General features: G+C 42.0%; 1 protein-coding gene across 2 annotated transcripts in view; it reads left to right on the forward strand.

The window, feature by feature from the left end:
* CALU (calumenin) overlaps nucleotides 1-27,733 on the forward strand; it is a gene marked incomplete at its 3' end in the record, with an annotated part of 98,429 nt that overhangs the window by 43,767 nt on the left and 26,929 nt on the right. For both annotated transcript variants that reach the window (XM_053716321.1, XM_053716322.1), the window contains 2 exon segments: nucleotides 7,693-7,859; nucleotides 22,881-22,941. In XM_053716321.1, the coding sequence (XP_053572296.1) occupies nucleotides 7,693-7,859; nucleotides 22,881-22,941 (228 nt within the window).

Here is a 27,733-nt window from a genome sequence, read left to right on the forward strand (position 1 = left end):
AGAGCATCAGTGATTCTAATAGCGCCTGCATGGCCACGCAGGACTTGGTATGCAGATCTAGTGGACATGTCATCCTGTCCGCCTTGGTCTCTACCTCTAAGACAGGACCTTCTGATACAGGGTCCATTCAAACATCAAAATCTAACTTCTCTGAAGCTGACTGCTTGGAAATTGAACGCTTGATTTTATCAAAACGTGGTTTTTCTGAGTCGGTTATTGATACCCTGATACAGGCTAGGAAGCCTGTTACCAGAAGGATTTACCATAAGATATGGCGTAAATACCTATACTGGTGCGAATCCAAAGGTTACTCCTGGAGTAAGGTTAGGATTCCTAGGATATTGTCCTTTCTACAAGAAGGTTTAGAAAAGGGTTTATCGGCTAGCTCATTAAAGGGACAGATCTCAGCTCTGTCCATCTTGTTACACAGGCGTCTGTCAGAAAATCCAGACGTCCAGGCCTTTTGTCAGGCTTTAGCTAGGATCAAGCCTGTGTTTAAAACTGTTGCTCCGCCATGGAGTTTAAACTTAGTTCTTAACGTTTTACAGGGTGTTCCGTTTGAACCCCTTCATTCCATTGATATAAAATTGTTATCTTGGAAAGTTCTGTTTTTAATGGCTATTTCCTCGGCTCGAAGAGTCTCTGAGTTATCAGCCTTACATTGTGATTCTCCTTATCTGATTTTTCACTCAGACAAGGTAGTTCTGCGTACTAAACCTGGGTTCTTACCTAAGGTAGTCACTAACAGGAATATCAATCAAGAGATTGTTGTTCCATCCTTGTGTCCAAATCCTTCTTCAAAGAAGGAACGTCTTCTACACAATCTGGATGTAGTTCGTGCCCTCAAGTTCTACTTGCAGGCAACTAAGGATTTTCGACAAACGTCTTCCCTGTTTGTCGTGTACTCTGGTCAGAGGAGAGGTCATAAGGCTTCGGCTACCTCTCTCTCCTTCTGGCTTCGTAGCATAATTCGTTTAGCCTATGAGACTGCTGGACAGCAGCCTCCTGAAAGAATTACAGCTCATTCTACTAGAGCTGTGGCTTCCACTTGGGCCTTTGAGAATGAGGCCTCTGTTGAACAGATTTGCAAGGCTGCAACTTGGTCTTCGCTTCATACTTTTTCCAAATTTTACAAATTTGACACTTTTGCTTCTTCGGAGGCTATTTTTGGGAGAAAGGTTCTTCAGGCAGTGGTTCCTTCTGTATAATGAGCCTGCCTATCCCTCCCGTCATCCGTGTACTTTTGCTTTGGTATTGGTATCCCAGAAGTAATGATGACCCGTGGACTGATCACACATAACAGAAGAAAACATAATTTATGCTTACCTGATAAATTCCTTTCTTCTGTTGTGTGATCAGTCCACGGCCCGCCCTGTTTTAAGGCAGGTAAATATCTTTTAAATTATACTCCAGTCACCACTTCACCCTTGGTTTCTCCTTTCTCGTTGATTCTTGGTCGAATGACTGGGAGTGACGTAGAGGGGAGGAGCTATATGCAGCTCTGCTGGGTGAATCCTCTTGCATTTCCTGTTGGGGAGGAGTTATATCCCAGAAGTAATGATGACCCGTGGACTGATCACACAACAGAAGAAAGGAATTTATCAGGTAAGCATAAATTATGTTTTTTCTATCTCAGGCAGTATTTGGAAGAAGAAACTGCCTGCGTTTTCTATGATCTTAGCAGGCGTAACTAAGATCCACTGGCTGTTCTCGACATTCTGAGGAGTGGGGTAACTTCAGAAAATGGGAATAGCATGCGGGGTCACCCGCAAATGAGGTATGTGCAGTACAATATTTTCTGGGAATGGAATTGACTAAGAAAACACTGCTTTTACCCATATGATGTAAGTACAGCCTTAAATGCAGTAGTAGTGACTGGTATCGGGCTGATAAATGTATGCACAGTAGAGTTATTGTCTAGGGACTAGAATTTGACTGAAAAAATACTGTTAATACTGATATAATGTGTGAGCCTTAACTGCAGTAGAAGCGACTGGTAGCAGGCTTAGTAATAACTTTACACAGCATCTGAAATGTTGTTTTTTTAAAACGTTTACTGGCATGTTAATCGTTTTGTGAGGTACTTTGGTGATAAATCTTTTTGGGCATGATTTTTTTCCACACGGCTAACGTATATTTCTGCATAGAAACCATTATATCAGGTCTCCCACTGTTGTAAATGAGTGGGAGGGACCTTTTTTAGTGCCTTGTTGCGCAGTTAAAATTCTAGCACAGTCTTCCTGCTTCTTCCTCTTTGATCCAGGACGTCTCCAGAGAGCTCAGGGATCTTCAAAATTCGTTTTTGAGGGAGGTAATCAGTCACAGCAGACCTGTGACAGTGTGTTAGACTGTGATAAAAACGTTAAATCTTAATTTGATATCCGTTTTTTGGGTACTTAGGGGTTAATCATCCTTTTGCTAATGGGTGCAATCCTCTGCTAATTAATACATTTAAAGAATTGTTGACTATAACTGAACTAGTTATTTGTTATTCAATTGTGTTTTTTAAAAAAGCTCTGCAGCGCTTTTTATATTGCTTGTAAACTTATTGAAGTAATTTCCAAGCTTGCTAGCTTCATTGCTAGTCTGTTTAAACATGTCTGATACAGAGGAATCTGCTTGTTCATTATGTTTAAAAGCCGATGTGGAGCCCAATAGAAATATGTGTACCAATTGTATTGATATTACTTTGAATAAAAGTCAATCTGTACCGATAAAGAAATTATCACCAGACAACGAGGGGGAAGTTATGCCGTCTAACTCTCCTCACGTGTCAGTACCTTCGTCTCTCGCTCGGGAGGTGCGTAAGATTGAGGCGCCAAGTACATCAAGGCCCTTACAAATCACTTTACATGATATGGCTAATGTTATGAAAGAAGTATTATACAATATGCCCGAGTTAAGAGGCAAGCGCGACAGCTCTGGGTTAAGGACAGAGCGCGCCGATGACACGAGAGCCATGTCTGATACTGCGTCACAATTTGCAGAACATGAGGACGGAGAGCTTCATTCTGTGGGTGACGGTTCTGATTCGGGGAGACCGGATTCAGAAATTTTAAATTTAAGCTTGAGAACCTCCGCGTGTTGCTAGGGGAGGTGTTAGCGGCTCTGAATGATTGTGACACGGTGGCAATCCCAGAGAAATTATGTAGGCTGGTTAAATACTATGCGGTACCGGTGTGTACTGACGTTTTTCCTATACCAAAGAGGCTTACAGAGATTATTAGCAAGGAGTGGGATAGACCCGGTGTGCCTTTTTCCCCTCCTCCGATATTTAGAAAAATGTTCCCTATAGACGCCACCACACGAGACTTATGGCAGACGGTCCCTAAGGTGGAGGGAGCAGTTTCTACTTTAGCCAAGCGTACCACTATCCCGGTGGAGGATAGCTGTGCTTTCTCAGATCCAATGGATAAAAAATTTGAGGGTTACCTTAAGAAAATGTTTGTTCAACAAGGTTTTATATTACAGCCTCTTGCATGCATTGCGCCTGTCACTGCTGCAGCGGCATTCTGGTTTGAGTCTCTGGAAGAGGCGATTCGCACAGCACCATTGGATGAATCTTTGAGCAAGATTAGAACCCTTAAGCTGGCTAATGCATTTGTTTCGGATGCTGTAGTACATTTAACCAAATTTACGGCTAAGAATTCCGGATTCGCCATACAGGCGCGCAGAGCGCTATGGCTTAAATCATGGTCAGCAGATGTAACTTCTAAGTCTAAACTACTAAACATTCCTTTCAAAGGGCAGACCTTATTCGGGCCCGGCTTGAAGGAAATTATTGCTGACATTACTGGAGGTAAGGGCCACACCCTTCCTCAGGACAGGGCCAAATCAAAGGCCAAACAGCCTAATTTTCGTGCCTTTCGTAATTTCAAGGCAGGAGCAGCATCAACTTCCTCCGCTCCAAAACGGGAAGGAACTACTGCTCGTTAGACAGGGTTGGAAAGGCAACCAGTCATGGAACAAGGGCAAGCAGGCCAGAAAGCCTACTTCCGCCCCTAAGACAGCATGAAGACAGGGCCCCCTTTCCGGAGACGGATCTAGTGGGGGCAGACTTTCTCTCTTCGCCCAGGCTTGGGCAAGAGATGTACAGGATCCCTGGACGTTGGAGATTATATCTCAGGGATACCTTCTGGATTTCAAAACTTCTCCTCCACAAGGGAGGTTTCATCTGTCAAGGTTATCAACAAACCTAGTAAAGAAAGAGGCATTTCTACAATGTGTACAAGACCTCTTAGTGATGGGAGTGATCCACCCAGTTCCGCGAACGGAACAGGGGCAAGGGTTTTATTCAAATCTGTTTGTGGTTCCCAAGAAAGAGGGAACTTTCAGACCAATCTTGGACTTTAAAATCTTAAACAAATTCCTAAGGGTTCCGTCGTTCAAGATGGAAACCATTCGTAGCATCCTACCTATGATCCAAGAGGGTCAATATATGACCACAGTGGACTTAAAGGATTCCTACCTTCACATACCGATTCACAAAGATCATTATCGGTACCTAAGGTTTGCCTTTCTAGACAGGCATTACCAGTTTGTAGCTCTTCCCTTCGGGTTAGCTACGGCCCCAAGAATTTTTACAAAGGTTCTGGGCTCACTTCTGGCGGTACTAAGACCACGAGGCATAGCGGTGGCTCCGTACCTAGACGACATTCTGATACAAGCGTCAAGTTTTCAAAATGCAAAGTCTCATACAGAGATAGTTCTAGCATTTCTGAGGTCGCATGGGTGGAAAGTGAACGTGGAGAAGAGTTCTCTGTTACCACTCACAAGGGTCCCTTTTCTAGGGACTCTTATAGATTCTGTAGAGATGAAGATTTACCTGACGGAGTCCAGGTTATCAAAGATTCTCAATGCTTGCCGTGTCCTTCACTCCATTCCAAGCCCATCAGTAGCTCAGTGCATGGAAGTAATCGGCTTAATGGTCGCGGCAATGGACATAGTGCCATTTGCGCGCCTACATCTCAGACCGCTGCAACTATGCATCTAAGTCAATGGAACGGGGATTACTCAGATCTGTCCCCTTTGCTAAATCTGGACCAGGAGTCCAGAGATTCTCTTCTCTGGTGGTTGTCACGGGTTCATCTGTCCAAAGGAATGACTTTTCGCAGACCAGATTGGACGATTGTAACAACAGATGCCAGCCTACTAGGCTGGGGAGCAGTCTGGAACTCCCTGAAGGCTCAGGGATCGTGGACTCAGGAGGAGAGACTCCTCCCGATAAACATTCTAGAATTAAGACCAATATTCAATGCTCTCCTTACTTGGCCTCAGTTAGCAACACTGAGGTTCATCAGATTTCAGTCGGACAACATCACGACTGTGGCTTACATCAATCATCAAGGGGGAACCAGGAGTTCCCTAGCGATGTTGGAAGTCTCGAAGATAATTCGCTGGGCAGAGTCTCACTCTTGCCACCTGTCAGCGATCTAAATCCCAGGCGTGGAGAACTGGGAGGCGGATTTTCTAAGTCGACAGACCTTTCATCCAGGGGAGTGGGAACTTCACCCGGAGGTATTTGCTCAACTGATTCGTCGTTGGGGCAAACCGGATCTGGATCTCATGGCATCTCGCCAGAACACCAAGCTTCCTTGTTACGGATCCAGGTCCAGGGACCCGGGTGCGGTGCTGGTAGACGCACTAGCAGCCCCTTGGGTTTTCAACATAGCTTATGTGTTTCCACCTTTTCCGTTGCTACCTCAACTGATTGCCAGGATCAAACAGGAGAGAGCATCAGTGATTCTGATAGCGCCTGCGTGGCCACGCAGGACCTGGTATGCAGACCTAGTGGACATGTCGTCCTGTCCACCATGGTCTCTACCCCTGAGGCAGGACCTTCTAATACAGGGTCCTTTCAACCATCCAAACCTAATTTCTCTGAGGCTGACTGCTTGGAAATTGAACGCTTGATTCTATCAAAGCGTGGGTTTTCGGATTCGGTTATTGATACATTAATACAGGCTCGGAAACCTGTTACCAGAAAAATTTACCACAAGATATGGCGTAAATATTTATATTGGTGTGAATCCAAGAGTTACTCATGGAGTAAGGTTAGGATTCCTAGGATATTGTCTTTTCTACAAGAGGGTTTAGAAAAGGGTTTATCCGCTAGTTCGCTAAAGGGACAGATTTCTGCTCTGTCTATTCTTTTACACAAGCGTCTGGCAGAGAATCCAGACGTCCAGGCTTTTTGTCAGGCTTTGGCTAGGATTAAGCCTGTGTTTAAAGCTGTTGCTCCTCCGTGGAGCTTAAACTTGGTTCTTAAAGTTCTTCAGGGTGTTCCGTTTGAACCCCTTCATTCCATTGATATTAAGCTTTTATCTTGGAAAGTTCTGTTTTTGATGGCTATTTCCTCGACTCGAAGAGTCTCTGAGTTATCTGCCTTACATTGTGATTCTCCTTATCTGATCTTTCATTCAGACAAGGTAGTCCTGCGTACTAAACCTGGGTTTTTACCTAAGGTTGTTTCTAACAGGAATATCAATCAAGAGATTGTTGTTCCATCGTTATGTCCTAATCCTTCTTCAAACAAGGAACGTCTTTTGCATAATCTAGACGTGGTCCGTGCCCTGAAGTTCTACTTACAGGCAACTAAAGATTTTCGGCAAACCTCTTCTCTGTTTGTCGTTTACTCTGGACAGAGGAGAGGTCAAAAGGCTTCGGCTACCTCTCTCTCTTTTTGGCTTCGTAGCATAATACGCTTAGCCTATGAGACTGCTGGACAGCAGCCTCCTGAAAGAATTACAGCTCATTCCACTAGAGCTGTTGCTTCCACCTGGGCCTTTAAGAATGAGGCCTCTGTTGAACAGATTTGCAAGGCTGCAACTTGGTCTTCACTTCATACTTTTTTCAAATTTCACAAATTTGACACTTTTGCTTCTTCGGAGGCTGTTTTTGGGAGAGAGGTTCTACAGGCAGTGGTTCCTGCCTTGTCCCTCCCATCATCCATGTACTTTAGCTTTGGTATTGGTATCCCATAAGTAATGGATGACCCGTGGACTGAACACACTTAACAAGAGAAAACATAATTTATGCTTAACTGATAAATTTATGCTTAACTGATGCATTTATTTCTCTTGTAGTGTGTTCAGTCCACGGCCCGCCCTGTCTTTTTGAGGCAGGTTTTAACTGTCTTTTAAATTATAACTCCAGTCACCACTGCACCCTATAGTTTCTCCTTTCTCGTCTTGTTTCGGTCGAATGACTGGATATGGCATGTGAGGGGAGGAGCTATATAGCAGCTCTGCTTGGGTGATCCTCTTGCAACTTCCTGTTGGGAAGGAGAATATATCCCATAAGTAATGGATGACCCGTGGACTGAACACACCACAAGAGAAATAAATTTATCAGGTAAGCATAAATTATGTTTTTACACTTTTTTTTTAGGATTATGTAAAATGTATACACAATTGTCTCAGTGAAGACTAAACTCGCGTCCCCACACCTATAAAATATTGCTCAAAACTTGTAAAGTTGTTGGTTATTTGCTTTGTTGCTAAAATGCAGGTACTTTTATAAATCAGAGACAACAGTAGTATTAAAATCCAAGACCTTGATATCATTTCATATCCTTGTAGTTTAGTATGTACGCTAAAAGCCTTCTGACAATTAGTACCTAAATGGTGTCTTATCTGATAATATTAAGGCAACACCGTTCATCTTATTATTAGTGTCCTCTCCCTGTTTTAGATGACCCTGATCCTGACAACAGCTTTAACTACAAGCAGATGATGATTCGAGATGAGCGGCGATTTAAAATGGCTGACAAGGATGGCGACCTGATTGCTACAAAAGAAGAGTTTACAGCTTTCCTGCACCCTGAGGAGTATGACTACATGAAGGATATTGTGGTGCTGGTGAGTTGTCACTTGCAGGTGTTAGATGTCCTGCTAGATATGCGCTAGGGCACTGCTTGCACTTTGGTTTCCATAGAAATCTGTTTCTGTCTTGCTCATTGCAGCATTTACACCTCGGATATTAAAGGCACAGTGCTTGAATTAACTTATTTTTGTGACGTTATAACAACTAAAGATATAAGGATCCACACAAGAACTGAACTTTCCAAATATACGTATAAAAATGTTAACCTGTTTTAACTCTAAACAAACCACCACCAGCAGGATGCAATGAGAGCTGCCATGTTTTCTCTCTGCATCCTGTCACATGGCTTTAGAAAAGCCCTCATTGGGTACAGTGATTTCTGGCTGGCGCACTGAAGAACTGTGCGTGGCTGATAGCTTGTTTTAGTGCCAATAAAAAACACACACACAAAAATAGCAATCTCTTTTATGAAATGTGCTTACACATATACTGTGGGTTTGGAAATACTGGCGAGTGCATCCCCATTCTTTACTACTATCAATACCATGGAAGCACCCTGGGAGGATGAAATGTGACTGCTGGCCTGCCTTGTGTGTGTATGTATGTATATATATATATATATCGCACTTAACCTTTTTTTTTTTAATATGGTAGTCATGGCTTTGCACCATCATATAGTAGTTATGTTTAGCTATGCGGGTATACAAAGATCACCACCTAAATTGAAAGGTGTTGCATAGCATTGACCGCTATGCACACACATTTACATTGTGATATATTATAAGATTGTAAGACTCTACTGGAAGGTTGTACAAAACAGTGACTAACAAATTCAAATTTTAATTATTTTAATGTGTGTGCATAACCACCACACATTCTAAAATAAATATATAATCCAGATACCACCTATACTTAGAAATGGTACTATTGGTAATCATTTTTTCTTCTACGAGATACGACGAGTCCACGGATTTCATCCTTATTTGTGGGATATTAACCTCCTGCTAACAGGAAGTGGCAAAACGCACCACAGCAGAGCTGTGTATATAGCTCCTCCCTTCCCTCCACCCCCAGTCATTCTCTTTGCCTGTGTTAGTAATAGGAAGAGGTAAAGTGAGGTGTTAGTTTTAGATTCTTCAATCAAGAAGTTTTTTATTTTAAATGGTACCGGTGAGTACTATTTTCCTGAGAGAGATATGGAATGAAGAAGATTTCTGCCCTGAGGTTGATGATCTTAGCAGATGTAACTAAGATCCATGTTTCCCACAGAGCTTCTGAAGGTAGGAGAAATTTTCAGTGTGGAGAACGGTGTCATGCTACAAGCAGCATTGAGGTATGTTTAGTCTTTTATTTCTGAGGAGACTTGGTATATCAGAACTGGCTGACATTTTTTCCCTGCAAGGGAAGGGGTAAGCAGTAGACCTGTACACTGAGGGTGTTACTGAAAATCTTGTGTTTATACATATTGCCAAGAGATTTTAAGGGGACCACATGGCTTATTTTTCAAACCGCTTCCCATGCGGTTAAACAGACTTTTAGGACGAGGTAAATGATGGGCGGGGCCTATTTTGCGCGCTCGGACGCACAGTTTACTCTGACTGAGAAGGCAGCATGCATTAGCTCCTGTGGGGCCTACAGTTGTGTTCTGTTCACCGGATAGTTATCGAGTCATTTTGCAGTTCCCTGGGGGCAGGTAGGCGCCACAGAGGTGCAGGGGTCATTTTTTCTGTTAAAATATATTTTTGGGTTAAAATGTCTCTTAGAGGGTAAATTCACCTTTTACTTATAGGGTGCAATATTTTTTGGGCCAATTGAATAATTATTTTTAATTGTGTAGCTTTTTTTAAACGTTTTAGGCAGTTTGAGAAAAAATCGTGCTTTTTATTTCTTAAAGGCGCAGTACACATTTTTTCTAAAAGTTGTTTGAATCAATAAATGAGGTAATCTACGACTATTGTGGTTATTACTAGTCTTTTCAACATGTCTGACATTGAGGAAACTAATTGTTCTATGTGTTTAGAAGCCATTGTGGAACCCCCTCTTGTACTGAAAGGGCCTTACAATGTTAAAAGCATATTTTAAGTAAAGAAAATGTGCCTAAGGATGATTCTCAGTCTGAAGAGAATCAGGATATGCAATCTAATTCTCCCCAAGTGTCACAACCATTAACGCCCACACAAGCGACGCCAAGTTCCTTTAATGCGTCTAATTCTTTTACTCTGCAGGGTATGGCTGCAGTTATGTCAACTATCCTTACAGAGGTATTATCTAAGTTACCAGTGTTACAGGGTAAACGTAGTAGGAAAGGAATTAATGTGAATACTGAGTCCTCTGATGCTTTGTTGGCTATTTCCGATGTACCCTCACAAGGCTCTGAGTTGGGGGTCAGGGAATTGTTGTCTGAGGGAGAACTTTCAGACCCTGGAAGTATGTTACCTCAGAAAGATTCGGATGTCATGTGCTTTAAATTTAAGCTTGAACACCTCCGCCTGTTACTCAGGGAGGTTTTAGCGACTCTGGATGATTGTGACCCTATTGTGATACCACCAGAGAAATTGTGTAAAATGGACAAATATCTAGAAGAACCTGTTTACACTGATGTTTTTCCAGTTCCTAAAAGAAATTTGGAAATTATAAAGAAGGAATGGGACAGACCGGGTATACCGTTCTCTCCTCCTCCTAATTTCAAGAAAATGTATCCCATATCAGACACCATACGGGACTCTTGGCAGTCGGTCCCTAAGGTGGAGGGAGCTATATCTACCCTGGCTAAGCGTACAACTATTCCTATTGAAGACAGTTGTGCTTTCAAAGAACCTATGGATAAGAAGTTAGAGGGTCTTCTAAAGAAATTGTTTATTCATCAGGGTTTCCTTTTACAACCAACAGCTTGCATTGTTCCAGTTACTACTGCAGCAGCTTTTTGGTTTGATGCTCTGGAAGAGTCTCTGAAGGTTGAGACCCCTTTAGAGGACATTTTAGATAGAATTAGGGCTCTCAAGCTAGCTAATTCTTTTATTACAGATGCCGCCTTTCAAATTGCTAAATTGGCGGCGAAAAATGCAGGAGTTGCCATTTTGGCGCGTAGAGCGTTGTGGTTAAAATCGTGGTCTGCTGATGTGCCCTTTAAATCAAAGCTCTTAGCTATTCCTTTCACGGGTAAGACCCTATTCGGGCCTGAGTTGAAGGAAATCATTTCTGACATTACTGGAGGTAAAGGTCACGCTCTACCTCCAGGATAAGTCTGTTAAGATGAGGGGTAAACAAAATAATTTTCGTTCCTTTCGAAATTTTAAAGGAGTACCCTCTGCTTCCTCTTCCTCCACAAAGCAGGAAGGGAATTTTACTCAGGCCAAGTCCGTCTGGAGACCCAACCAGGCTTGGAACAAGGGTAAGCAACCCTAGAAGACCGTTGCTGCTACAAAGACAGCATGAAGGGACGGCCCCGATCCGGGTCCGGATCTAGTAGGGGGCAAACTTTCTTTCTTTATCCAGGTAAGAGATGTTCAGGACCCCTGGGCACTGGAAATCGTGTCCAACGGGTATCAACTGGAATTTAAAAATTTTCTCCCAAGACGGAGATTTCTTCTTTCACGGTTGTCTGTAAACCAGATAAAGAGAGGCGTTCTTACGTTGTGTAAAAGACCTCTCTACTATGGGAGTAATTCATCCCGTTCCAAGATAAGAACAGGGACAGGGATTTTACTCAAATCTTTTCGTAGTTCCCAAAAAAGAGGGGTTGTTCAGACCTATTTTAGACCTCAAGAGTCTAAACAAGTTTCTCAGAGTTCCATCCTTCAAGATGGAGACCATTCGAACAATTTTACGAATGATCCAGGAGGGTCAATATATGACTACCGTGGACTTGAAGGATGCATACCTTCATTTTCCTATCCTCAAGGATCATCATCAGTTCCTAAGGTTTGCTTTCCTGAGCAAACATTTTCAGTTTGTGGCTCTTTCCTTCAGGTTGGCCACAGCACCCAGGATCTTCACAAAGGTTCTAGGGTCCCTTCTGGCGGTTCTCAGGCCGCAGGGCATAGCAGTGGCACCTTATCTGGATGATATTTTGATTCAGGCGTCAACTTATTATCTGACGAAATCTCATACAGACAGTGTTGTCCTTTCTGAGATCTCACGGATGGAAGGTGAACCTAGAAAAGAGTTCACTAGTTCAATGGACAAGGGTTCCCTTCTTGGGAACTCTGATAGAATCTGTAGACATGAAAATATTTCTGACGAAGGTCAGAAAGTCAAAAATTCAGAGGACCCCCTCTGAGGAAGCGTTTGTGAAACGCGCTTCAGGGGTCCGACAGGGATAGCTTAGTCTCTCCTGCTCGTTTTTTAACTAGCTTGCTCCTGTTGATAAAAATATGCTCTATTAATCTAACAATATCCTTCACAGCCTCTGGTCCTTAATAGTGTAATAGTAATATTAATTAGCCCTCGGATTGTAAGGGCTTAGTCTATTTTATTATATTTGGGACTGAGGACTGTTGGATACTTTGAATCATTTTCTCAATACCTAATTGCGACAGCGCAGTCAGAGTTTTAAGTGTTTTTAATCTCTGCCCTGTCACTGTATGTGTGTGAGTTCCTAGTTGAATTAATAAAGTTTAATAGTATGAATGATATGGAACACTTTTAACTTTTGTATACCATTGTTCCAGCAGAGCTAATTAGTATTATACTATTGCAGTACTAGTTTCCTTTTCTAAACTGGATTGTATCCTCTATTACAATTAGTTTAACTAGTTGTTGCCGAAATGATAGATGCCTTGGCAGTGCCTTAGTCGTTCAGCCTAGCTTATGTGTTTCCACCGTTTCCTCTCCTTCCCCGCGTGATTGGTCGGATCAAACAGGAGAGAGCTTCAGTAATTCTGATCGTGCCTGCGTGGCCACGCAGGACTTGGTATGCGGATCTAGATCTTGGATCTCATGGCTTCTTGCCAGCATACCAAGCTTCCGAGATACGGGTCATGGTCCTGGGATCCTCAGGCAGAGCTGACAGATGCTCTGGCGGTTCCTTGGTCTTTCAATCTTCCATACCTATTCCCTCCGTTTGCGCTTCTTCCTTGAGTCATTGCTCGAATCAACCTGGAGAAGGCATCAGTGATCCTCATTGCTCCTGTGTGGCCTCGCAGGATTTTGTATGCAGACCTGGTGGATGTCATCTCTGCCACCTTGGAAACTTCCGTTGAGGAAAGACCTTCTCATTCAAGGGCCCTTCCTTTACCCAAATCTAGTTTCTCTTAGTCTAGAAAGATTTTCCATAAGATATGGCATAAACATCTTTATTGGTGTAAATCCAAGGGCTACTCATGGAGTAGTTAGGATTCCCAGAATTTTGTCCTTTCTCCAATAAGGATTGGAGAAGGGTTTATCGGCAATTTCCCCAAAGGGTCAGATCTCGGCCTTATCTATTTTGTTGCACAAACGTCTGGCAGATGTCCCAGACATTCAATCCTTTTTGTCAGGCTTTGGTTAGAATCAGGCCTGTGTTTAAACCAATTACTCCTCCATGGAGTCTGAATTGAGTTCTCAAGGTTCTTCAAGGGGTTCCGTTTGAGCCTTTTGCATTCCTTAGATATTAAGTTATCTTGGAAAGTTTTATTTCTGGTTGCCTTTTCTTCAGCTCGAAGAATGTCTGAACTTTTGGCCTTACAATACAATTCTTCTTGCCTTATTTTTCGTTCGGATAAGGTAGTTTTACTAACCTAGGGTTTCTTCCTAAGGTTGTTTCAAACAGGAACATTTATCAGGAAATTGTGGTTCCTTCCTTGTGTCCTAATCCTTCTTCTCCAAGAGACCGTTTTTTGCACTATGTGGACGTGGTCTGTGCTTTCAACATTTTATTTACAAGCGACTAAGGACTTTCGTCAGTCGTCTTCCTTTTTTTGTCGTTTTCTCTGGGAAACGTAAGGGTCAGAAAGCAACGGCTACTTCTCTTTCTTTTTGGATGAAGAGTATCATCTGTTTTGCTTATGAGACTGCTGGACAGCAGCCTCCTGAGAGAGTTACGGTTCATTCCTCTAGGGCTGTTGCTTCCTCATGGGCATTCAAAAATGAAGCTTCTGTGGAACAGACTTGCAATGCTGCAACTTGGTCCTCTCTTCACACTTTTTCAAAGTTCTACAAATTTGACACTTTTTTGCCTCGGCTGAGGCTGCTTTTGGGAGAAAGGTTCTTCAAGCAGTGGTGCCTTCCGTTTGGGTTCCCTGTCTTGTCCCTCTTGTATCATCTCTGTACTCTAGATTGCAAGACTGCAACTTGGTCCTCCCTTCACACTTTTTTATAATCTTACAAATTTGGTTCTTTTGCCTCGGCCGAGGCTGTTTTGGGGAGACAGGTTCTTCAAGCAGTGGTGCCTTCCGTTTAGGTTCCCTGTCATGTCCCTCCCTTATCATCCGTGTACTCTAGCTTTGGTATTGTATCCCACAAGTAAGGATGAAATCCGTGGACTCATCGTCTCTTTAAAAAGAAAAGAAAATTTATGCTTACCTGATAAATTTGTTTCTTTTTAGACACGATGAGTCCACGGCCCGCCCTGTTCTTTGAGACAGGTTATAAATTTTTGTTAACTTCAGACACCTCTGCACCTTGGCTTTTCCTTTCTCTTCCTAAACTTTGGTCAAATGACTGGAGTGGGAGGGAAGGGAGAAGCTATATATAGCAGCTCTGCTCTTTGCCTCCTCCTGCTGACCAGGAGGTAAATATCCCACAAGTAAGGATGAAATCCGTGGACTCATTGTGTCTAAAAAGAAACCAATTTATCAGGTAAGCATAAATTTTTCTTTTTTCTCCAAGAGGGTTTGGATAAAGGGTCAAAGCTCTGTCTTTATCTATTTTGTTACACAAACGTCTGAGAGATGTCCCAGATGTACAATCATCTTGTCAGGCCTTGGTCAGGATCAGGCTTGTGTTCGAACCAGTTACTCCTCAATGGAGTCTGAATTTAGTTCTCAGAATTCTTCAAGGTGCTCCGTTTGAGCCTAGGCATTACTTAGATATTAAGTTGTTATCTTGGAAAGATTTATTTCTTGTTATTTCTTCTGCTCGGAGAGTGTCAGAGCTCTCAGCATTACAGTATGAGTCTCCTCATCTTATTTTCCATTCAGATAAGGTAGTTTTCCGTACTATATTAGGATTTCTTCCTCAGGTTGTTTCTGATCGGAACAATAATCAGGAGATTGTTGTTCTTTCCTTGTGTCCTAATCCTTCTGCTCAGAAGGAAATGCTTTTTTGCACAATTTGGACATGGTCCGTGCTTAAAGTTTGACCTGCAGGCGACTAAGGACTGTCGTCGGTAAATGCAAGGAACAGAAAGCTATGGCTTCTTCTCTTTCTTTTTGGCTGAAGAGTATCATACGTTTTGCATATGAAACTGCTGTACAGCAGCCTCCCGGAAGAGTTACAGCTCATTTCACGAGGGCTGTTGCTTCCTCATGGGCGTTCAAAAATGAAGCTTCTGTGGAACAGACTTGCAATGCTGCAACTTGGTCCTCTCTTCACACTTTTTCAAAGTTCTACAAATTTGACACTTTTTTGCCTCGGCTGAGGCTGCTTTTGGGAGAAAGGTTCTTCAAGCAGTGGTGCCTTCCGTTTGGGTTCCCTGTCTTGTCCCTCTTGTATCATCTCTGTACTCTAGCTTGGGTATTGAATCCCATTAGTAATTAAGATGATCCATGGACTTGTGTCTTAAAGAAAAGAAAATGTATGCTTACCTGATAAATTTATTTATTTTTTGACACGATGAGTCCACGGCCCCCACTGTTATTTTAGATAGGTTGTGGGTTATTGTAAACTTCAGACACCTGCACCTTGGCTTTTCCTTTCTCTTCCTAACTTCGGTCGAATGACTGGAGTGGGAGGGAAGGGAGGAGCTATTTAACAGCTCTGCTGTGGTGCTCTTTGCCTCCTCCTGCTGACCAGGATTTAAATATCCCATTAGCAATTAAGATGATCCGTGGACTCATCGTGTCAAAAGAAATCAATTTATTAGGTAAGCATAAATTTTCTTTTCCTTCTTTGCTCAGGCTTGAGTTTGAGATGTTCAAGATCCCTGGGCGGTGGACATCGTGTCCCAGGGATACAAACTAGAGTTCAAGACCTTTCCTGTAGACCAGACAAAAAGAGAGGCATTCTCTGACCTGTGAAGATAGTTCTTGTTCCATTGCAGGAACGGGGTCTGGGGTTTTATTCCAACCTGTTCGTAGTTCCCAAAAAGGAGGTAACCTTCAGACCAATTTTAGATCTCGAGTCTAAACAAGTTTCTTAGAGTGCCGTCCTTCAAGATGGAAACTATCCGTTCCATTCTCCCTTTGGTCCAAGAGGGTCAATTTATGACCACGGTGGATTTAAAGGACGCATACCTGCATGTCCCCATCCATAGGGACCATCACAAGGTTCTAAGGTTTGCATTTCTAGACAAGCTCTTCCATTCGGTCTTGTCACAGTTTCAAGATTTTTCTCAAAAGTTTTGGGATCCCTGCGGGCAGTGCTCTGATTGTAGGGCATTTCAACAAGCAAGATCACTTACAGAAATGTTATCTTTCCTGCGGTCTCGTGGATGGAAGGTGAATTTGGAACTCCTTGGTTCCAACTACAAGGGTACTTTTCTTGGGAACCATAATAGACTCCTTATCAATAAAAAAAATTCTGACAGAAATCAGGAAATCAAAGATTTTTTATTTTTGCCAAGCACTTCAGTCCTCTCCTCAGCCATCAGTGGCTCAATGCATGGAGGTAATCGGGCTGATGGTAGCGGCAATGGACATCATCCCGTTCGCCCATTTCCACCTCACTGCTCTGCAGTTAAGCATACTCAGGCAGTGGAATGGAGATTATGCGGATCTGTCTCCGTGATTACAGCTGGAGCAGGAGACAAGGGATTCTCTACTTTGGTGCTTGTCTCAGGATCATCTCTCCCAGGGAACCTGCTTTTGCTGACCTTCCTGGGTGATTTTTATAACAGCTGCCAACCTTCTGGGATGTCGAGCAGTCTACGGTTTTCTAAAGGCTCAGGGAACATGGACTCGGTCGGAGTCTGTTCTACCCATAAACATTCTGGAATTGAGAACAATCTTCAATGCTCGCCTGGCCTCAGTTAGCTTCGACCTGGTTCATCAGGTTCCAATCGGACTATATAACCTCAGTTACTTACATAAACCATCAGGGAGGAACTGTGAGTTCCTTGGCCATGACAGAGGTAGCCAAGATCATTCAGTGGGCGGAGACCCACAATTACTGTCTGTCGGCGATCCACATTCCAGGAGTGGACAACTGGGAGGCGGACTTCCTGAGCAGGCAGACCTTTCACCCAGGGTAGTGGGAACTCCATCCTGAAGTGTTCTCCAGCCTGATTCTCATATGGGGTCAGTCGGAATTGGATCTCGTCGCATCTCGGCAGAATGCTAAGGGTCTAGTTCAAGGTACCCTCAGGCTGTATTGATAGAAGCTCTGGCGGTACCTTGGAATTTCAGTCTTGCAAACCTATTTCCTCCGTTTGCTCTTCTACCTCGAGTCATTGCTCGATTCAAGCAGGAGAAGGGTGTCGGTGATCCTCATTGCACCGGCGTGGCCTTGCAGGGCTTGGTATGCAGAGCTGGTGGACATGTCATTTCTTCCACCTTGGAGACTTCCGTTGAGGAACAACGTTCTACTTCAAAGACCCTTCCTTCATCCAAATCTAGTTTCTCTGAAGCTGACTGGAGATTGAACGCTTAATTTTTAATTTTCAAAAGAGCTTTATTTAAGTTATATATAACAATACACGTCAGAAAAGAATATACGTCAGAAAAGAAGCTAAGTAATACATCACCATTATAGTACATTGTAAGGTTCTGAAAGAACATGATATATACATAATCATTATTAGTGTAATGCAAAAAATCATTCTTGAAGTCGGTGTATTTCCTTTTTGTTCCCAATCTTAACTATATAGACCACTCATGGATCCAATTAATAAAGGTAATACTGGGAACTCAAAACAAAAAACAAGAAAAAGAACAAGAGAAGCTGGGGAGGGGAGGGAAAAGAGAGGCAGAAGGGAAAAGAGATAAAGGAGCTGTGACAATGTGATTGATATAAGCTAGCTTAGTTTATATCTGTAAGAGCCTCACATCAGCCTATACCACTCTGTACTTAAAACTTTTAGGGATATGGTTTGTGTTTTACTAGGGAATTGAAAAGAGTTGAAATTGGTATTGGGCGTTAGTAATAGGTGTGCAACAACACATTGTATTTTGGTGCATGGATCTTTGTAGGGGGTAAAGATAAAGCAAGTAGGTGTGTTTTGAGCTATATCCCCGACATGGGGGTAGTAATAAAAAGAAGAAAAAATTAGTGCTTATGGCTGTTGCCCTGTTAGAATGTTAAGCTGTCCCGCCCGCCGCAGGCCTCACGGAGGGGAGGGAGATCAGTCCTTGAGCAATCTGTCGGGTCTAACTTATATATGTAAAAGCAGCCGCCTTTATAAATAGCTCTAATGGTAATTGCGTTCCGGTGCGTGTAAGAAAAAAACAGAAAGTGATCTACGAGGGGAAATTTGTATGTATATATAAACCCTACAACACACCATATATCATATAATAAACATGTTAAGATACTACCCAACATAGTCTCGACCTTTACCGTATAGTTGAACTGATGTAGTCTTCCCTAATATACTTCCCCACATACCGACATGAGTCACTGATAATTAAAGTTAAGCGCAACTTCCTATACCCCCAGGATCTTAAAAGTAAAGCATAAGTCTGTAGCACTTGCAAAATAAACTATGTACATATTTAACGAGAACAGGCAATAGTCTTCTATAGGACCAGGCTGGTCAAGGGTGTGTCGTCCAAGAGGGGCATCTGCAGACTACCCCTCTCCTATTATTGGGAACTGGCTGTCACTTTGAAAGAGTCTAATGTCCCCACCTGTGGCAAATGCATATCTCTGCCATCCGATCCCGACCAAAATGTCAGACCACCGGATTAATAGCAGGGCGGGGAGTCCTTTTAGCTTCTTTAACGCCTGCCGTGAAGTCTCTGAAGGAATAATCATCTCAACTCCGTATGCATACACAGAGCCCTTGCGTACAGTATCTTGTTGTTTAGATATGTCAGCCATGTAACCATGCTTTGTCTCCGTTGTCTCGTCCGGTTGGGAGCTTCCATCTAATTCTCTGTGCCTTCTAATGGGTGCCAATGTATATGGAGAGGTAGATATCGGGTGGTAGTCCCCAGTTTGAGTCGGGACTAGTCCTGTTACCTTGGGAGGCTTGCGGTCTGAGTTGGGGCTAGAGTCCATTAGAGGGCATTGCAGTGGCGCCTTATCTGGATGATATTCTGATCCAGGCGTCGTCTTATCAGCTGACAAAGTCTCATACCGACATGGTTCTATCCTTTCTAAGGACTCACGGGTGGAAGGTGAATCTAGAAAAGAGTTCACCAATTCCAAAGACAAGGGTTCCTTTCCTGGGAACTCTAATAAACTCTATATCCATGAAAATCTTCTTGACGGAAGGCAGAAAGTTAGATTCTGAATACATGCCGATCCCTTCAGTCCAATCCTCGGCCATCAGTGGCTCAGTGCATGGAGGTAATTGGATTGATGGTGGCGGCAATGGACATCATTCTGTTTGCTCGTTTTCATCTCAGACCTCTACAACTGAGCATGCTCAGACAGTGGAATGGAGATTTATGCAAATTTGTCTCCTCAGATAGATCTGGATCAGGATACAAGAGACTCTTCTTTGGTGGTTGTCGCAGGATCATCTGTCCCAAGGGACGTGCTTCCGCAGACCCTCATGGGTGATAGTGACAACAGACGCCAGTCTACTAGGATGGGGTGCAGTCTGGAATTCCCTGAAGGCTCAGGGTGTGTGGACCCATCAATATTCTGGAGTTGAGGGCAATATTCAATACGCTTCAGGCTTGGCCTCAGTTGGCTTCGGCCAAATTAATCTGATTTGTCGGACAATATCACGACTGTGGCTTACATCAATCATCAGGGAGGAACAAGGAGTTCCTTAGCGATGACAGAAGTATCCAAGATAATTCGGTGGGCGGAGGCTCATTCTTATCTGTCAGCAATCTACATCCCAGGAGTGGACAACTGGGAAGCGGATTTTTTGAGCAGACAGACGTTTCATCCGGGGGAATGGGAACTCCATCCGGAGGTCTTTGCCACCCTGATTCTCAGATGGGGCAGGCCGGAGCTGGATCTTATGGCATCTCGTCAGAATGCCAAGCTCCCGAGATACGGATCCAGGTCCAGGGATCCTCAGGCCGAACTGATAGATGCCTTGGCAGTGCCTTGGTCGTTCAACCTAGCTTATGTGTTTCCACCGTTTGCTCTCCTTCCCCGGGTGATTGCTCAGATCAAACAGGAGAGGGCTTCCGTGATTCTCATCGCTCCTGCGTGGCCTCGCAGGACTTGGTATGCCGATCTGGTGGACATGTCCTCTCTGCCACCGTGGAAGCTTCCATTGAGGCAGGACCTTCTCATTCAGGGACCCTTCCATCATCCGAATATAATTTCTCTACAACTGACTGCTTGGAGATTGAACGCTTGATTTTATCTAAGCGAGGGTTCTCTGATTTGGTCATTGATACCTTGATTCAGGCATGTAAGCCTGTTACTAGAAAGATTTACCATAAGATATGGCGTAAATAACTTTATTGGTGCGAATCCAAGGGTTACTCATGGAGTAAGATTACGATTCCTAGTATTTTATCCTTTCTCCAAGAAGGATTGGAGAAGGGGTTATCAGCAAGTTCCTTAAAGGGACAGATTTCTGCCTTATCTATTTTGCTACACAAACGTCTGGCAGATATTCCGGATGTTCAATCCTTTTGTCAGGCTCTGACTAGAATCGGGCCTTTGTTTAGACCTATTGCTCCTCCTTGGAGTTTGAATTTAGTTCTTAATGTTCTTCAAGGGGTTCCGTTTGTGATTCTCCTTACCTTATTTTTCATTCCGATAAGGTAGTGTTAGGTACCAAACCTGGTTTTCTTCCTAGGGTTGTTTCCAACAAAAATATTAATCAGGAAATTATTGTTCCTTCATTGTGTCCCAATCCTTCTTCGAAGGAGCGTCTGTTACATAACTTGGACGTGGTCCGTGCCCTGAAGTTTTACTTGCAGGCGACTAAAGAATTTCGTCAATCATCTTCATTATTTGTTTCTGGAAAACGTAGGGGCCAGAGAGCTACGGCTACCTCCCTTTCTTTTTGGCTGAGGAGTATCATCTGTTTTGCATATGAGACTGCTGGGCAGCAGCCTCTTGAAAGAATTATGGCTCATTCTACTAGGGCTGTGGCTTCCTCATGGGCATTTAAAAATGATGCTTTTGTTGAACAGATTTGCAAGGCTGCAACTTGGTCGTCTCTTCACACTTTTTCCAAATTTTCCAAATTTCATACTTTTGCCTCGTCTGAGGCTGTTTTTGGGAGAGAGGTTCTTCAAGCAGTGGTGCCTTCCGTTTAGGTTCCTGTCTTGTCACTCCCTTTCATCCGTGTCCTATAGCTTTGGTATTTTATCCCATAAGTAAGGATGAAATCCGTGGACTCGTCATATCTTGTAAAAGAAAAGGAAATTTATGCGTACCTGATAAATTTATTTCTTTTACGATATGATGAGTCCACGGCCCACCCTGTTATTTTCTAAGACAGGTCTTTATTTTTGTTAAACTTCAGTCACCTCTGCACCTTTGCTTTTCTTTTCTCTTCCTAACTTCGGTAGAATGACTGGAGTGGGGGGAGCGAGGAGCTATATATTCAGCTCTGCTGTGGTGCTCTTTGCCTCCTCCTGCTGACCAGGAGGCGATCGTCATATCGTAAAAGAAATAAATTTATCAGGTACGCATACATTTCCTTTTTCCATTTTGTTTCATAAACGTCTGGCGGGCGTCCCCGGACATACAATTGTTTTGTCAGGCCTTGGTCAGGATCAGGCCTGTATTCAAACCAGTTATTCATCCCTGGAGTCTTAATAAAGTTCTTCAAGGGGCTCTGTTTGAGCCGATGCATTCCTTAGATATTAAGTTATCTTGAAAAGTTTTGTTTCCTGTTGCTATTTCATCTGCTTGTAGAGACTAAGAGCTCTCTGCATTTCAGTATGAGTCTCCTTACCTTAGTTTTCATTAGGAAAAGGTGGTTTTATGTACTAAATTAGGGTTTCTCCCTAAAGACCGGAACATTAATCCTTCCTTGTGTCTTAATCCTTCTTCTAAGAAGGAACGGCTTCTGCACAATCTAGACGTGGTATGTGCATTAAAATCCTGTTTTCAAGCGACTAAGGATTTCTGTCAGTCTTCTGCTCTATTTGTGGTTTTCTCTTGGAAACATAAGGGACAGAAAGCTACGGCTACTTCTCTTTCTTTGTGGCTGAAGAGTATCATTCGTTTTGCCTATGAAACTGCTGGACAGCAGCCTCCTGAAAGAGTTATGGCTGATTCTACGAGGGCTGTTTACCTCTTCCTGGGCATTCAAAAATGAAGCTTCTGTGGAACAGATTTGCAAGGCTGCAACTTGGTCCTCTCTTCACACTTTTTCAAAATTCTATAAATTTTGACACTTTTTTTTTGCCTTGGCTGAGGCCTCTTTTGGGAGAAAGGTTCTTCAAATAGTGGTGCCTTCTTTTTTAGGTTCCTTGTCTTGTCCCTCCCTTATCTGTGTACTCTAGCTGGAGTATTGATTCCCAATAGTAATTAGATGATCCGTGGACTCGTGTCATCTATTTATTTATTGACACGATGAGTCCACGGCCCGCCCTGTTCTTAAGACAGGTTGTTGGTATGTTATAAACTTCAGACACCTCTGCACCTTGTTGCTTCCTTTCTCTACTTCGGTCGAAGGTGGGAGGGAAGGGAGGTGATATTTTACAGCTTTGCTGTGGTGCTCTTTGCCGCCTCCTGCTGGACAGGAGTGATATTCCCGATAGTAATTAGATGATCCGTGGACTCATCGTGTCAAGAAATAAATAAATTTATCAGGTAAGCATAATTTTTTTGTTTTCTGGTGGATTGTGTGATGTTAAGTGATCTTTGCTTCTTGTGTTTTCATCTAGGAAACAATGGAAGATATTGATAAAAACGGAGATGGAGTTATTGACTTGGAAGAATATATAGGTGAGCTATATGTGCTTTACACATAGCACAGTGATTTAAAATCCATGCACTTTAGCAACTGTTGTGATACTGCTGGCTTAAAGTGATATGAAAATGGTTTTCATTGTTGTAATACAAAAACACAAAAATCAGTGGGTTATACTTTAATAGAAATCATTGCAATATATGTATTCATAATTTCAAGAGAAATTTACTTAATTTGGGCTTTGTCCATTACTTTCTATATCATTCCTACAAGGGACAGGGGTGTCTACAGGAAGGCATATCTAGCTTGATCTCATAAATCTTCTAGAGTAAAATCAGCTGGTTTACTAATCCGTGACAGGGAGTCTCAGGTTCTGCCCATGCTCGGAAGATGCACAAAGCAAGTCAAGTTCTCAGCATGTCTGTTGCCTTACCTAGCTGTAGGCAGAGTCTACACTGAGAATTTTAAAGTGCTTATTTTGCAAGAAAACAAGTAAATTATTGTTTTTTAAAAAACATTATGACTACTTTAACATGAAATATAGTATACAGAAGGGAATACACCCTTGTGCAATATCACTTAAATGTCTAATGCTTAAAATTGTATGACCTCTCAATAACTGCATTATTTCTAAAAGAAAAGTATTTCCTCCTATGAACACTTAAAAACACTTAAAAACAAAGACTATATAGAAAACACAGGCCCCCAAAGTAGAAACCCAATGAAAAAAAAAAGTGAATACACCTATGATCACTGACCACACAAGTTAGATAATTGAAACAAAATTGAGTACACCTGTGATTTCTTATTAGCCTAATTGCATGAACATAGTTATATAGGCTGTGCCTATCTGCATCATGATGCCACATGGAAAAGAATTGCCAGAGGAATTGAAAAATCTTGATTGTGAGACTTCACAAAGCTGGAAAAGGATAACAGAGATCGGTGAACAACTAAAAATTAGTCGAAACGCAGTTGCAGACGTAATCAGGAGCTATAGAACAAGCCATAGTACCACTAATTACAGCCACAGTGGTCGTCCTCCTAAACTGACGCTACTTGCACAATCTAGCTTTGAAAACAGGCTTGCCTCAGGGGTTATCAATGGAAATATATATGTGGCTGTGTGTGTATCAACCTTTGGTATTCCATAGGTAACCTGGGTGCTAACCAAAAAGTTATTCACAATATTTAATAGTCTTGTAGGAATGGGCACTCTTAGGTGGTTTATATCAAATATTTTAAGCTTTATTGTAGAAATTCATTAACTCGAGATTTGACGTTTCGGCCACATGTTGGTCCTTTATCAAGACAACATGTCATAAGAGTATATCATAGCTTTATCATAGTAGCTGCATCAAGCTGTTTTCCCAGCATCAATGGATAGAATCTATTCCACTGATGCTGGGAGAACGACTTGATATACTATGACATGTTGTCCTGATAAAGGCCCAACATGTGGCCGAAACGTTGACTCTGACTTTTAATTAATTTCTACAATATAGCTTGAAATATTTGATATAAACCACCTGAGTGCCCATTCCTACAAAAATAAAAATATATGAAAAAAGAGAAATCAATCATGAGTGATAGGCGCTCAGCTAAAATAATTTCTTTCTAGAATAGGAGTATATTCCTCTCCAAACAGTTTGTCGATTGGTTTTAAAAATAATAGTCTTATGCAGATAAAAATGCTCTCCTTTCTCCCAATTTTTATTTCTTATTATTGTATCATGAAGTAAGAATTTCCTGCTTTTACCTCAATCTTATGAGGTAAAGTTTCTTTCATGTAATTAGCAAGAGTCCATGAGCTAGTGACGTATGGGATATACATTCCTACCAGGAGGGGCAAAGTTTCCCAAACCTCAAAATGCCTATAAATACACCCTTCACCACACCCACAATTCAGTTTTACAAACTTTGCCTCCGATGGAGGTGGTGAAGTAAGTTTGTGCTAGATTCTACGTTGATATGCGCTCCGCAGCAAGTTGGAGCCCGGTTTTCCTCTCAGCGTGCAGTGAATGTCAGAGGGATGTGAGGAGAGTATTGCCTATTTGAATGCAGTGATCTCCTTCTAAGGGGTCTATTTCATAGGTTCTCTGTTATCGGTCGTAGAGATTCATCTCTTACCTCCCTTTTCAGATCGACGATATACTCTTATATATACCATTACCTCTGCTGATTCTCGTTTCAGTACTGGTTTGGCTATCTGCTATATGTAGATGAGTGTCCTGGGGTAAGTAAGTCTTATTTTCTGTGACACTCCTAGCTATGGTTGGGCACTTTGTTTATAAAGTTCTAAATATATGTATTCAAACATTTATTTGCCTTGACTCAGAATGTTCAACTTTCCTTATTTTCAGACAGTCAGTTTCATATTTGGGATAATGCATTTTAATTTAACATTTTTCTTACCTTAAAATTTGACTTTTTCCCTGTGGGCTGTTAGGCTCGCGGGGGCTGAAAATGCTTCATTTTATTGCGTCATTCTTGGCGCGGACTTTTTTGGCGCAAAAATTCTATTTCCGTTTCCGGCGTCATACGTGTCGCCGGAAATTGCGTCATTTTTTTGACGTTATTTTGCGCCAAAAATGTCGGCGTTCCGGATGTGGCGTCATTTTTGGCGCCAAATAATGTGGGCGTCTTATTTGGCGCGAAAAAATATGGGCGTCACTTTTGTCTCCACATTATTTAAGTCTCATTTTTTATTGCTTCTGGTTGCTAGAAGCTTGTTCTTTGACATTTTTTCCCATTCCTGAAACTGTCATTTAAGGAATTTGATCAATTTTGCTTTATATATATGTTGTTTTTTCTCTTACATATTGCAAGATGTCTCACGTTGCATCTGAGTCAGAAGATACTACAGGAAAATCGCTGTCAAGTGCTGAATCTACCAAAGCTAAGTGTATCTGCTGTAAACTTTTGGTAGCTATTCCTCCAGCTGTTGTTTGTATTGATTGTCATGACAAACTTGTTAAAGCAGATAATATTTCCTTTAGTAAAGTACCATTGCCTGTTGCAGTTCCTTCAACATCTAAGGTGCAGAATGTTCCTGATAATATAAGAGATTTTGTTTCAGAATCCATAAAGAAGGCTATGTCTGTTATTTCTCCTTCTAGTAAACGTAAAAAATCTTTTAAAACTTCTCTTCCTACAGATGAATTTTTAACTGAACATCATCATTCTGATGATTCCTCTGGTTCAGAGGATTCTGTCTCAGAGGTTGATGCTGATAAATCTTCATATTTATTTAAAATGGAATTTATTCGTTCTTTACTTAAAGAAGTACTAATTGCTTTAGAAATAGAGGATTCTGGTCCTCTTGATACTAATTCTAAACGTTTAGATAAGGTATTTAAAGCTCCTGTGGTTATTCCAGAAGTTTTTCCTGTTCCTAATGCTATTTCTGCAGTAATTTCCAAAGAATGGGATAATTTGGGTAATTCATTTACTCCTTCTAAACGTTTTAAGCAATTATATCCTGTGCCGTCTGACAGATTAGAATTTTGGGACAAGATCCCTAAAGTTGATGGGGCTATTTCTACCCTTGCTAAACGTACTACTATTCCTACGTCAGATGGTACTTCGTTTAAGGATCCTCTAGATAGGAAAATTGAGTCCTTTCTAAGAAAAGCTTATCTGTGTTCAGGTAATCTTCTTAGACCTGCTATATCTTTGGCTGATGTTGCTGCAGCTTCAACTTTTTGGTTGGAAACTTTAGCGCAACAAGTAACACATCGTGATTCTCATGATATTATTATTCTTCTTCAGCATGCTAATAATTTTATCTGTGATGCCATTTTTGATATTATCAGAGTTGATGTCAGGTTTATGTCTCTAGCTATTTTAGCTAGAAGAGCTTTATGGCTTAAAACTTGGAATGCTGATATGGCTTCTAAATCAACTTTACTTTCCATTTCTTTCCAGGGTAACAAATTATTTGGTTCTCAGTTGGATTCCATTATTTCAACTGTTACTGGTGGGAAAGGAACTTTTTTACCACAGGATAAAAAATCTAAAGGTAAAAACAGGGCTAATAATCGTTTTCGTTCCTTTCGTTTCAACAAAGAACAAAAGCCTGATCCTTCATCCTCAGGAGCAGTTTCAGTTTGGAGACCATCTCCAGTCTGGAATAAATCCAAGCCAGCTAGAAAGGCAAAGCCTGCTTCTAAGTCCACATGAAGGTGCGGCCCTCATTCCAGCTCAGCTGGTAGGGGGCAGGTTACGTTTTTTCAAGGAAATTTGGATCAATTCTGTTCACAATCTTTGGATTCAGAGCATTGTTTCAGAAGGGTACAGAATTGGTTTCAAGTTGAGACCTCCTGCAAAGAGATTTTTTCTTTCCTGTGTCCCAGTAAATCCAGTAAAAGCTCAAGCATTTCTGAAATGTGTTTCAGATCTAGAGTTGACTGGAGTAATTATGCCAGTTCCAGTTCCGGAACAGGGGATGGGGTTTTATTCAAATCTCTTCATTGTACCAAAGAAGGAGAATTCTTTCAGACCAGTTCTGGATCTAAAAATATTGAATCATTATGTAAGGATACCAACGTTCAAGATGGTAACTGCAAGGACTATCTTACCTTTTGTTCAGCAAGGGAATTATATGTCCACAATAGATTTACAGGATGCATATCTGCATATTCCGATTCATCCAGATCATTATCAGTTCCTGAGATTCTCGTTTCTGGACAAGCATTACCAGTTTGTGGCTCTGCCGTTTGGCCTAGCTACAGCTCCAAGAATTTTTACAAAGGTTCTCGGTGCCCTGCTGTCTGTAATCAGAGAACAGGGTATTGTGGTATTTCCTTATTTGGACGATATCTTGGT

This window comes from Bombina bombina, chromosome 6, assembly GCF_027579735.1.
Source record: "Bombina bombina isolate aBomBom1 chromosome 6, aBomBom1.pri, whole genome shotgun sequence".
Classification (NCBI taxonomy): domain Eukaryota; kingdom Metazoa; phylum Chordata; class Amphibia; order Anura; family Bombinatoridae; genus Bombina; species Bombina bombina.